The sequence below is a fragment of the Bos mutus genome, chromosome 21 (assembly GCF_027580195.1).
Source record: "Bos mutus isolate GX-2022 chromosome 21, NWIPB_WYAK_1.1, whole genome shotgun sequence".
In the NCBI taxonomy this organism is placed as follows: domain Eukaryota; kingdom Metazoa; phylum Chordata; class Mammalia; order Artiodactyla; family Bovidae; genus Bos; species Bos mutus.
Genome location: NC_091637.1, coordinates 59,511,434 through 59,523,615, shown reverse-complemented (window position 1 = coordinate 59,523,615; position 12,182 = coordinate 59,511,434). Strand labels below are relative to the sequence as shown.

Genomic DNA, 12,182 nt, shown 5'->3' with positions numbered 1-12,182 from the left:
TTTACCAGCTGAGCCCCCAGGGAAGCCCAAAGGCGTGAGTCTTTCTGCCTGGAGTCCCCATCTGTGACTCCCACCTCACTGGGATGTCACTTCCTTGTAAGAATGCTTGCACTGCCTTCTCCTTTGATTGAATTTCCTTTTTTCCCTCACTGTTACTCTTCATAAATCCTGAGTCAGTTTCAAAATATCTCTTTAAAAATCTGGAGTTGGAGGAGAGATACAGAGACAGGGAGAGGGGAAGAAAGAGAGTATGGTGCTTATGTTTTAAACCATTTATTGTGCTTTGCTAAACAATTTTTTCAATGCATCATTCTTTTCCATTTTTGTGAGTATTGTTTCTTTCTAGGTCACAGGATGCAATAGTTTTTAAGTTATGTACTCACTTGCCTATGCCCTACCAAAAAAAATTGTGGAAATACAAAATTCCTGAAATGAAAAGCTCAGTAGATAACCTAAATTGAATAATGGATACCAGTAAAGAGTAAATTACTGAACTGCAAAATCAGTCTTAGGAAGTCTCCCAGGATGTATTAGCAAAAAAAGGAGAGAATAAAAATGAGCTAAGAGATGGAGGATGAATGCAGAAATATAAACACCTATTTAATAATGCTTCCAAAAGAAAATAAAAAAGAATGAGACAAACAATAGCTGAGGAAGTAAAGCTGAGAATGTTATATATCTAAATAAAAAATAATATAGATACCATAGGCCAGTGCTAAGACATGTGGTCACCCAAACCAAGAACCACCTTACAGAAATCAGGATTTACCCATGAGCTGAGTCATCCTTACTCCCAGTTACATGAAGAGTTTAGAGGCTGAACTCCCCCCAAAATGAATATTCTGCAGCATGAAGAAGAAGGCAAATGCAGGCTGGGAAGACAACCTACAATGTTACAGTAACGGCTTCACTACAAATGGAGATCTTTTCAGTAGATGCAGAAAAGGCATCCAATAAAACTCAGCTGAAGAACTAGGAATGGTAGGACATTCTTTAAATAATAAATCATATCTACCAAAAATTTCAGCTAACATCACGCTTACACTGGTTAAACTTTAGAATTCTTATGAAAGACAGCAACAAGACAGGAATGCCTACCATCACCCAGTCCTGTTATTAACATATTTTAACAAAAACCAAAAATCAGTGAGACAGAAAAACAAGAGGGATGGATTGACAGACATTAGGAAGTATAAGGATGGAAAGGAAGAGGGGGGAAAAACTATTCTCTGCAGATAAACCAACCATCAAAACTAATATGAGAGTTTAGAAAGGATGCTAGGGACAAAGTCAACACCAGAATTTTACACTAGGAGGCAGCATAAATAATACCATTCAGCAACAAGAACTTACTGTATATATATATATATATATATATACACACACACACATACACACATGTAATCACACTATATATACAGATATATACATACTGTATATATACACACACATATATACAATATATACATATATATATACACACACATATAATCACACTACATACACAGATATATACATATGTATATATATACACACATATATACAATATATACATATATATATATTATACACACATACACACGTATAATCACACTACATATACAGATATACACATATGTATATATATACACACACATATATACAATATATACTATATACACACACACAGTATGCATATATTGAACTATATTCAACATCTTATAATGAACTATAGTGGAATATAATTTTTTAAAGAATATATATATTTAGTTATTAATATAGATAGCCAAATCACTTTGCTATATACCTGAAACTAATACAATATTATAAATCAACTATACTCCAATTTTTTAAAAGGCTTAAAATCTCTTTAAAAAATGCCATTCACACATCCCTTCATGCAATTTTTTGTATGCGTGTTACACATCAATAAACAAACAATTTAGTTGCATCCTTTCCAATTTTTAAGGCATAGTTATCTTTTCAGTGATACAAACACAGAGAAAATATATTTTCTATTCAGCCTACAGTGATAGAGATAGATGCAAAAATTCTAAGTAAAATTATGCAAATTAAAAAAATTATACCATTCACAAAAGCAACAAAACTACAAAGTATCTAGCAGTAAGCAAAACAAAATATGTAACACTTTTATGGGCGATACTACAAAACATTATTAAAGAATATGAGGTTTTCCTTAACTGTATAAATTCAATGAACTCCCAGTAAAAATCCCAAAAGTATTAAGGAAAAATACAGAGTATGTGAAAGTACAATTTCAAAAAAAGAATAGAGGCATGACCTATCCCACCAAGTATTTCAAATTCGCAATAATTTTTAAGTTTGGTTTTACCATAGGAACAGTCAAATGGAACAGAACAAAGGCCAGAAACAGACCAACTTGTACACGGGAACTTCATAATTAATAGTGGCGCTGTGAAATCCTGCGTGGAAGGATAAATTATTCAGTAGACTTTGGGAGCAGAGAAGGCAATGGCACCCCACTCCAGTACTCTTGCCTGGAAAATCCCATGGACGGAGGAGCCTGGAGGGCTGCAGTCCATGGGGTCGCTGAGAGTCGGACATGACTGAGCGATTTCACTTTCACTTTTCACTATTATGCATTGGAGAAGGAAATGGCAACCCACTCCAGTGTTCTTGCCTGGAGAATCCCAGGGACAGGGAAGCCTAGTGGGCTGCCGTCTATGGGGTCGCACAGAGTTGGACACTACTGAAGCAACTTAGCAGCAGCAGCAGCAGACTTTGGGAGAGCAACTAAAAATTTGGAAAAATTAAGAGGCAACTAGATTCTGACCACTGCACAAAATACAATACATGTTAGTATTATTATATATCATAGTATATATACCTCTGGAGAAGGCAATGGCACCCCACTCCAGTACTCCTGCCTGGAAAATCCCATGGACGGAGGAGCCTGGTAGGCTGCAGTCCATGGAGTCTCTGAGGGTCGGACCCGACTGAGCAACTTCACTTTCACTTTTCACTTTCATAGATCGGAGAAGGAAATGGCAACCCATACCTCACATAAAAACAAGTCCCCCATGCTGTTAATTGATAAGAATTCCACTTAAAATGCCCTAAAACTGAAAAGCGAGGTCAAGAGACATTGTGTAAATAGTACAGAGGACATTTTCAGTACGAAAACTACAAGCACTGCATATATTATTAATACTAATATTAATAATATAAGCATTGAATATATTATTAATTGTTAATATATTTATCTCAGTTTATACATGTTAGAAGCATGAAGGCGAAGCGCCACTTTTCTAGGATGAATAAAGAGATATGTGAAATATTTTTCTGAGGTCAGATTAATGCAATCAAAGTAAATTAAAGAAGAACTGAGGGTGGAGCAAGAACCACGCTGTATATTAAGTTAATCATAAGAATTCATTCCAATATAAATAGAAGGAGGAGGAGGAGGAGGGAGAGGAGGAGAAGAAGAAGAGAAAGAAGAATTTCTAGCTCACAGTGTTCCATTACAGTTCTACTACCTGCTGGACTCCACCAGCTTGTCAGGGTCAACCATATGGTGTGTTGGGCTTACGGGTGTTTGCTTTTGCATTTGTGTTGTGTGTGTTGGGTTAGCCTAGGACCTTGCTACTCAGAGGTAGTTGATGGCCGTCAGCTTTACCTTGGAGTCTGTTAGAAATGCAGAATCTCAACCCAGCTCCACCCAGTTAGAAACAGTGTTTTACCAAGGTCACCATATATACCTTCAAGTTTGAGAAGCACTTAAAACTTAATGAAAACTGTTAAGTTTAGAGAGAGACAGAAGCCATGCAGGGATAAAGCTACGTTTGGTCCCTGAGTTTTAGTGTATCCTTGTCCCAGATTCTCCTTTATCTAGAGATAAAATTTCATCCCTATGATTAAAGCTATAACATCCCTTTTACCCTGCACTCACTTAGTCATCAGCTTTCATTATCTAAAATATGGCCCAGATGTAGAAATTAACAACAACAACAACAAAAACACTCCAGGCAATTAACATGGACGCTGCTTATATATTTCATACCTTGGTGAGATCTCAGACTCTTAGTCGGTAGTGCTAGTGATAATGAACCTGGCTGCCAATGAAGCAGACACAGGAGGTGCTGGTTCGATTCCCGGTTCGGGAAGATCCCCTGGAGGCGGGCACAGCAACCCACTTGAGTACTCTTGCCTGGACAATCTCCGAGGACAGAGGAGCCTGGTGGGCTACAGTCCATAGGGTCGCAAAGAGTCAGACACAACGGAAGCAACTTAGCACACACAGACCCTTACAATCCCAATAATCTTGGTATTATGGTTCCCTACACACACACAAAAATTGGAAGCAGCAAATTTAAAGTAGAGCCTAGGGAAAGAAGTGAAGTGCCTGCAGGCTTGAGGTGAGTTTCACAATGAGCACTGATGGGAGAAAGAATGGCTTTAACATTTTCACAGTTATTTTGTTTTATAAATCTTAGTCATACCTCAAAAACCGGTCTTAAAGAAGTGGTTCTCAATCGTGGTTGCCTATTAGACGCACCTGGTGAATCCTTTAATAAGCAAAGCCCAAAGCTTCAGTCTCAGAGATTCTGGTCTCAACGGTCTGGGGTGGGGTCCAGCCACAAGTAGTTTGTAAAAGCTTCCCAGATGATTCTAATAAACAGCCAGGGTTGTGAACCATTAGCTTAGTGGTTTGGTTCAGTTTGTTTCCCAGCTGGTTCCGTGGTAAAGAATCTGCCTGCCAGTGCAGGAGCTGCAGGAGACACGGGTGTGATCCCTGGCCTGGGAAGATCCCCTGGAGGAAGGATGACAACCTGCTCCAGTGTTCTTGCCTGAAACATCCGCAGACAGATGAGCCTGGCAGGCTACAGTCCATGGGAAAGGAAAGAATTGGACATGACTGAGTGACCGAGCCCACACTCATCAGGGGCCACTCACTGTAGAACCCAGAGGCCCGGACCCTAGATAGCCCCAAATAGGTTCTTTATAGCTTGTTACATTCTTTGATGATGGTTAGAAGGTCACTGTGGAGAAGGCACACTGACACCCCACTCCAGTACTCTTGCCTGGAAAATCACCATGGACGGTGGAGCCTGGTAGGCTGCAGTCCATGGGGTCGCTAAGGGTCAGACACGGCTGAGCGACTTCACTTTCACTTTTCACTTTCATGCATTGGAGAAGGAAATGACAACCCAGTCCAGTATTCTTGCCTGGAGAATCCCAGGGACGGGGAAGCCTGGTGGGCTGCCGTCTATGGGGTTGCACAGAGTCGGACACAACTGACACGACTTAGCAGCAGCAGCAGCACAATGTCACTGAGGGCTTCCCCAGTGACTCAGTGGTAAAGAATCCGCCTGCCAATGCAGGAGACACAAGAGATGCAGGTTCAATCCCTGGGTCGGGAAGATCCCCTGGAGGAGGAAATGGCAACCCATTCCAGTATTCTTGCCTGGAGAATCCCATAGACAGAGGAGCCTGGTGGACTACAGCCCATGGGGTTTTAAAGAGCCGGACACGACTGATAAGCAATGTCATTGATGAGCAGTGTCATTGATGACCAAGATTTTAAGAAGAAAATACTTTATATATTAGAAGTGATTTTGACAGAAAGTAAGAGAGCCTAGAACTAAATGATAAAGAAACCCATATCTAATTCTTGTGTCGTAAAGAGACCTAGAGGGAACTGGTGGAGGGAGGCAGACACCACCATCTCTCCTTTCTGATCCTCCCCTTGTAGACCAATACTTAATGTGCCCCAAAATTCCCTGGGGATCTTGTTACAACGCAGATTCTGACTCAGTAGGTCTGGAGAGGACTTGAGATGTAGCTGGTCAGAGACCATACTCTGAGCTGCACAGCTCTAGATCATGCTGATGGTCATTACTCACCCCCCAAACCCTCTGAGGAACCCAAACAAGAAGAATGACTTCCTCGGTCCTGAAGAAAGAATTCTCCTGGCATCGTTGGTGTCCAGAACCACTCTGCTCAAAACTGTTCTTAACTATTTTCTCCTCCACTAGGCAATTTTATCAGAGAAGCAGGGACTGGTGTGTTAGAAACGGGCTTGGAGAACATCCATCTAGCTTGACTCATTCATTAGGAAAGTATGGTGATTGGGCCAAGATGGCAAAGGATTTGCCAAGTTCACAGGTGATAGAGGCAAAGTCAAAGCTGGCTCCAAGTTAGGACATGAAAGCGTCAGTTAAAGATACTATTAAAAAAGTGAGTCAACATAATTGCCTTGTGTTACTTTTTAAATGAAATATCATGTTCATTATCCTCAGGGAGCTAGTTGTCTATTTAATAAAGGCCAGAGCTGGAAAGGAACACACAGCTCTAAAGCTAGGCTGGCTGGCCTTGAGCCTTAAGATGGGGTAGATATGATGCTAAAGGGGCTGCCCTATGGAATTTCCATAAGGAAGATTCATGCTTCCAACAGAAGCTGCTCGACGAATTCCCCAGTCATGTTTATTTTGCTCATTGATTCTTGGACCTGCTACTCAAATGATTTTCTAAATCCTACACAAGAATGACACATACTCCTATTCAATGTTAAAAAGCCCTCGTGTGAGACTGAAGACGTACAATATTCTTTCAATATGGGGAGTGTGAGGGGCAATCATATTCCCAGAACATTCAGAAGTGTATCCAGCCAAATGGGCCTCATTCTTGGTTCATTTTCTGTGGCCTCTTAGGAAAGCAGAACGCGTGCTACTGAAATCAGCAGACCCCACAGCATTCTGGGTCCATGTGGCTGGATCAGTGGCCACACTGGCTCCTGAGTGCTCCCTTCCCTTGCCAAAAGAGGCCCTCCCAGCAACACTGTTTAAGCTGGACTTGTTCTCGTTTATACCTCAAAGCTCTGGACTGGGCTGACACTTTGTCAGCAGAGTGTGTGACCATGTTATCTTGCTCCCAGTGGCTCTCTGGGTCTGAAATTAAGAACCAGCCAAGGGGAAATCAACCTGAAAGCCACAAATCTGAATATTAAATAGCAGCACCAGTAGGGGCTGCAGTGGGAAAGAAGTTTCCTGGACTCAAGTCACCTCTCTCCACTTCCAACTTTACTTGGTGTCTGTCTTCTATTTTGTGTTCATGATAAACCCTGATGTATCTCTGTTTCCTGAGGCCACCTCAGCACCTTCTGGGGAATTAAGCTGTCTGGATATGCAGAGATGCAGATTCATACCTTTGCCGTCAGGGGGCTCAGGTGTCAAGGTCATTTTCACTTCTGAGACATTTTCAAAAGATCACAGACTATTTTCTCAGCACCTAGTCAGAGACAGTAAAGAGCTGGAAGGTGAGGCAAGAAACCATGGGTGATGTTTGAGCAACGAGGTTGGAGCCCGTTTTACATGTTTTTCACTGTATTTTATTTTCCTAATTGCTTTAATGGGCATGTGGTACTCCAAAATGAAGTGAAATTGTTTTCCTCAGTTGATGCAATTTACTGGGAGACAGTTTGATCTTATAACGCAGGGACTCTTCAAGTCCATTGATCTTGGGGTGGAGGGAGGGGTTTCTTTTTAAGCATTCATTTCGAACGACGTTTTCACTAATGAATACAAAGCCTATAAAGGGAAAAACCCATGTTTCTTCACAACCGGGTTTCACAATAGCTATTAGATGACCACAGCATCATCAAAGAGTGGAAAATGTGTGGGGGAGGGGCACGGGGGCTTCAAGAGTTGTAATTTACCAAGGAAATTGATACCCAAATCCACAGGCTAAAAGTGGTGCCGTGAACCTGGGAAAAGTCCAGGCCTCGTTCAGGCTTGCACCCATTTCTTCTGATCCCAGATGTGGACGGGGCCCTGGCTCTGGGTTGCCCAACGTTGGCGGTGAGTTCCAATCTGCAGGGTGGCTCCAAGGAGCCGCACACAGACAATGGAGTCCCGGTGTAAAGGGGGGCAGAGGGCGCTGGTGCCCGCTCACAGAAGAAAAGGCCAAGGCCACAGACCTGAGTGCTTCCCTGGCAGTGGGGAGCACATGGCTGGCTCAGGTTGGGGTCTGGAGGAAGCCCTGAGTCTGTGTGACTGCATGTGAGTTACAGGCTGCCAGGGTCTCAGGACACCAGGCAGGTCTGGATGCAGGGCCCGCGGATCCTGTTGTGCCCGCCCCCTTCGCCCCCGCTCCGCCCTCCCCTCGCCCCCGCCCCTCCTCCAGTCCCACCTCTTGGGGGCGCCGGCGCTCCCTCCGGCTTTAAAGCATCGAGGTTCTGCAGCCCGTGTTCCGGCGAGAAGCCCCGACCGGCTCCTGCGCTTGCTTCCAGACCCCTCGAGGCACCATGGCCGAGGGCGCGTTCTTCGGGGCGCACACGCCCTTGCACCCGGACCACCTGTGGATCTGGGAAAAGGCCGTGTATGTGGACGAGAACCAGCGCACCTGGCTGCCTATAACCATCGAGGTACAGCCGCTGTGGGGCCGGGCGTGCAGGGAAGCATGGGCGGCCCACCCATGGCCCAGGGTCTGGACCCGGACGCCCCCGGTTGTGCAGGCCCTAGAGGACACCCTCAGATGCCGCAGGGCGAGGGCGGCGGCAGGGAGACTCAGAAGGGCAGGTCCGCCCAGGGCGGCCAGGACACACAGATGAAACCACTCTGAGCTGGGCTCAAGGATGAGAGGTTCTCCAGGCCAGGAAAGGAGGGTGGGAGAAACACAAAGCCAAAGGATGGGGACCCAGTATGTCTGGAGTGTATGAATATGATCTCTAGTAAAATAGGATTTCTCTGGATCTCAAGGACGTAATCCATAAAATGGGAATAATCTTGTGTCCAAAGTGATTTGGGTTTCCCTAGTGGCTCGGAGAAGGCAATGGCACCCCACTCCAGTACTCTTGCCTGGAGGGTCCCATGGACGGAGGAGCCTGGAGGGCTGCAGTCCATGGGGTCGCTGAGAGTCGGACATGACTGAGCGACTTCACTTTGACTTTTCACTTTCGTGCATTGGAGAGGGACATGGCAGCCCACTCCAGTGTTCTTGCCTGGAGAATCCCAGGGACGGGGGAGCCTGGTGGGCTGCCGTCTATGGGGTCGCACAGAGTCGGACACGACTGAAGTGGCTTAGCAGCAGCAGTAGCAGTGGCTCAGGCGGTAAAGAATCTGCCTGCAACGTGGACGACCCAGGTTGGATTACTGGGTTGGGAAGATCCCCTGGAGAAGGAACTGGCAACCCACTCTAGTATTCTTGCCTGGGAAATCCTATGACCAGAGGAGCCTGGCGGTCTACAGTCCGTGGGTTACGAAGAGTCGGACATGACTGAAGGACTAAAACTAGAAAGTGATTACCTCCCTTGGCAGATTATCAGGATCTCCATAGGTGAATCCAGAAATCTGTATTTTGAAAGGCCCCCCACAAATTAAGATCAGCCAAGTTTGGGAACCACTGCAGTGTAGAGTTTGGGATATTTCCTATCTCCTCTATTCTTTGAAAGAAACAAATTTCAGATGGCATAAAGCAGTACCGAATACTGACTTTGTTTTATGTGTGATGCCTTAAGACCTTAAGATGGATCTTTAGTTAATATTAACTTCTTTTTTTAAAAGAAATACAACTCTCTTACAAGCACTTTCCGTCAGAGCATGGGTTTCCTCAAAGAAACTTAGGTGAAAACAGTGAAACTTTCCATATATAAACCAAAGAAAGGATATATAAAAGCGTAGTTAAAATGTCATTAGAACATTTATGGAATATAATAGTAAAATTGCAAAAAGTTACTGAGAATACTTGTTTTCCCATTTTATAGGTGAGGAAATAGAAGCATAAAAATGTACATTTGTTCAAAGTAGTGCTGCTTGTAGGTAATGGGGTTGGGATTCTAGCGCAACATCATCTAAAATGTAACCACCATCTAAAATTTGTATCTCTATTATCCTTTAAGATTTTGAAATATATATACTTTTAAAAATTAAGTTAAATATTCATTTTAAGTCAAGTATTTGAGGAAAATGTAAGTGAATATCTTTTTTTTAATCTCTGGTTGGGGCATATCTTCTTAAACATGATGCTGAAACTGTAAAGCATAGTTTTTCACATAATCATTATAAATTCTTGACAAAACCATTTAGCAAACCATGGGACAGGATTTTCTCCACATAATTTTAAAGACCTAGTATTCTTCATCTGAAAAGATTTATGTAAGTCAGCAACAAAAAGATGAATAAGCAGATTTCAAATGGTTCAAGGATCTGGAAAGCCATATCCTAACATGGCAAGAATGGTGATTTCCACCCTTGCACCTTGCAAGATATTCTGAATTGTTTTTTAATGGTGAATTCTAACTTACTTCATAGATAAAATTTGAAAAGCTGTTTCCACTTTGGAAAAATAATCATTGAATAAGTGGTTGATATGCCAAAAATTCTAAGTAGTGGGGATTTGCAGTGAGTGGGATTAAATCCCACTGCTTGTGAAGCTGATCTACTCAGGGAGAGGGACAGCACAGTAGGTGAGGCGGGGGGGAAGTTGTGTAGGATAACTCCAGTGGGATGGCAGGCAAGAACCAGTGGCGTGGGGTCTTCATGCAGGTCCCCTCCAGAGTCTTCATCTCCATGTACCTGCAAATTGCCGGTCATTTTCTCTGAAACCTTTTTGGACGTGGGTTTGGGCACGCCCCTTATGGATATCACAGAGTTGGATTCTTCTGGCATTTGTCTTTATAGATATACATTCATTCGAACTGAGACCTGCCTTTAAAAAGGATGTGAGTCCTGCATGGATTTAGGGGACAATGTTCCAGGCAGAGGACAGCAAGTAGGGATTTCTACTTGGAGGGAGTGTGTGTCCCAGACATGGCGAGGAGGTCAGTGTGGCCGGAGTGGATGAAGGAACTGGGATGGAACAGGAGGAGGTGAGAGAGGCAGGGACCTGGCTCAGCAGGCCTGTGGGCCACGGTGAAGATTCCAGTTCATCTGCCTGCGATTGGAAGCTGTCAAAGGGCATCCAGCAGGGGAGAGACAAGATTTTTAGACACGCACCCTGGCTGTGGGGCTGAGACTTGGCTTTGGGCCACAGGACCAACTAGGCGGCAGGCGGGCAGTTGTCTCTGTAGTCTAGTGAGAGGCAATGAAACAGGGACTACGGTGGAGATGGTGAAACATGCTCTGTTGTTACCTGATTCCAGGGTCTGGGGAGATCTTGTTTCAAAGGGGATGCATGATAATGAATAATCCAAGAACGTCCCACATCAGCTGAAGCAGACCCCAGATGCCATGGTTACAGAAGCCCCGGGGCCCCGTGGCATTCCCTAGCAACTAGGCACTGGTCACCACAAGGTGGATCTTCTGCGGTCCCATCTGGGTATCTAGACCCATTCAAGTGCTGCTCATCCTGGCCCAGCCTGAGCCCCTTGAGAGGAGCGTTGTGTGGCTTAGGGACTGGATCTTCGGGGAGCAGTGACCATCAGCATCTCAGCTGCAGGCTGGGCGGGTGGCCAGACGGCCCGTGGGTATTGTGTCCTGAGGGTGTGCCCCGGCCTTCTCTTCTCTTCAGATAGAAGGTAGCCTCCAAGTCCTCATGCGTCAGGAAGACGTGCCCCTGGGGGATCCTGTGTCCCCCAGCCAGCTGGGCCCGTACCTGCTGCCCGTCATGTGGCAGCTCTACCCCGGGAGGAGGTACCGAGCCTCAGACTCCAGTTTCTGGCGCATAGTGTACCATATCGAGGCAAGTGTGGGCTTCTCCGGGGACCCATAAGGTGGTCGTGGCTGGCCCCGCTCCCCCACCCCCATGTCTGGCCCCTGCAGTCTATCTGTTCCCTCCACTTGTGACCAAAAAAAAAAAAAGAGGGACTTTACAATGGCAGGTATTTTTAGGACTGGATTGGTGAGACATTAAAAGGGAATGACCAGCCACCCTCAGGGGTCTCCAACAGAAGCCCCCTTGGTGGCAGGTGCCTCTCTAGTGGGCAGTCCAATGCTGCAGGCTGGGGGGACAAGGGGCCCCTGGGGTCCCCCCCACACACAGGTTCCCAGCTGCTACCCCAATCCCAGGGCCCGGAGTGGGAGGGGACGGAAGATCCCGGGCTCTGGCCTCCACTTCCCCCTCTCACAGATCGGCGGCACCGAGGACATGCTCCTGGAGCAGATGCCGGACCCAGAGGATGAGTGATGAGGTGAGCACCCTAGGACCAGGTCAGGAAGAGGGGACGCCCCTCCTCCCCACCGTGGAGGCTGTGCTGACCCCCATCCCCAACTGCGCTGACCTCCAGT

General features: G+C 45.2%; 1 protein-coding gene across 1 annotated transcript in view; it reads left to right on the top strand.

Moving 5' to 3' along the window:
- Positions 1-11,667, top strand: part of TCL1A (TCL1 family AKT coactivator A) — a 41,677-nt gene extending 30,010 nt beyond the window's left edge. Inside the window, exons 2-4 of the mRNA XM_070358218.1 lie at positions 7,777-7,876; positions 8,185-8,383; positions 11,467-11,667. Of these exons, the coding sequence (XP_070214319.1) occupies positions 7,777-7,876; positions 8,185-8,383; positions 11,467-11,667 (500 nt within the window). The remainder of the gene's footprint in view (positions 1-7,776; positions 7,877-8,184; positions 8,384-11,466) is intronic.
- The last annotated feature ends 515 nt before the right edge of the window (positions 11,668-12,182 follow it).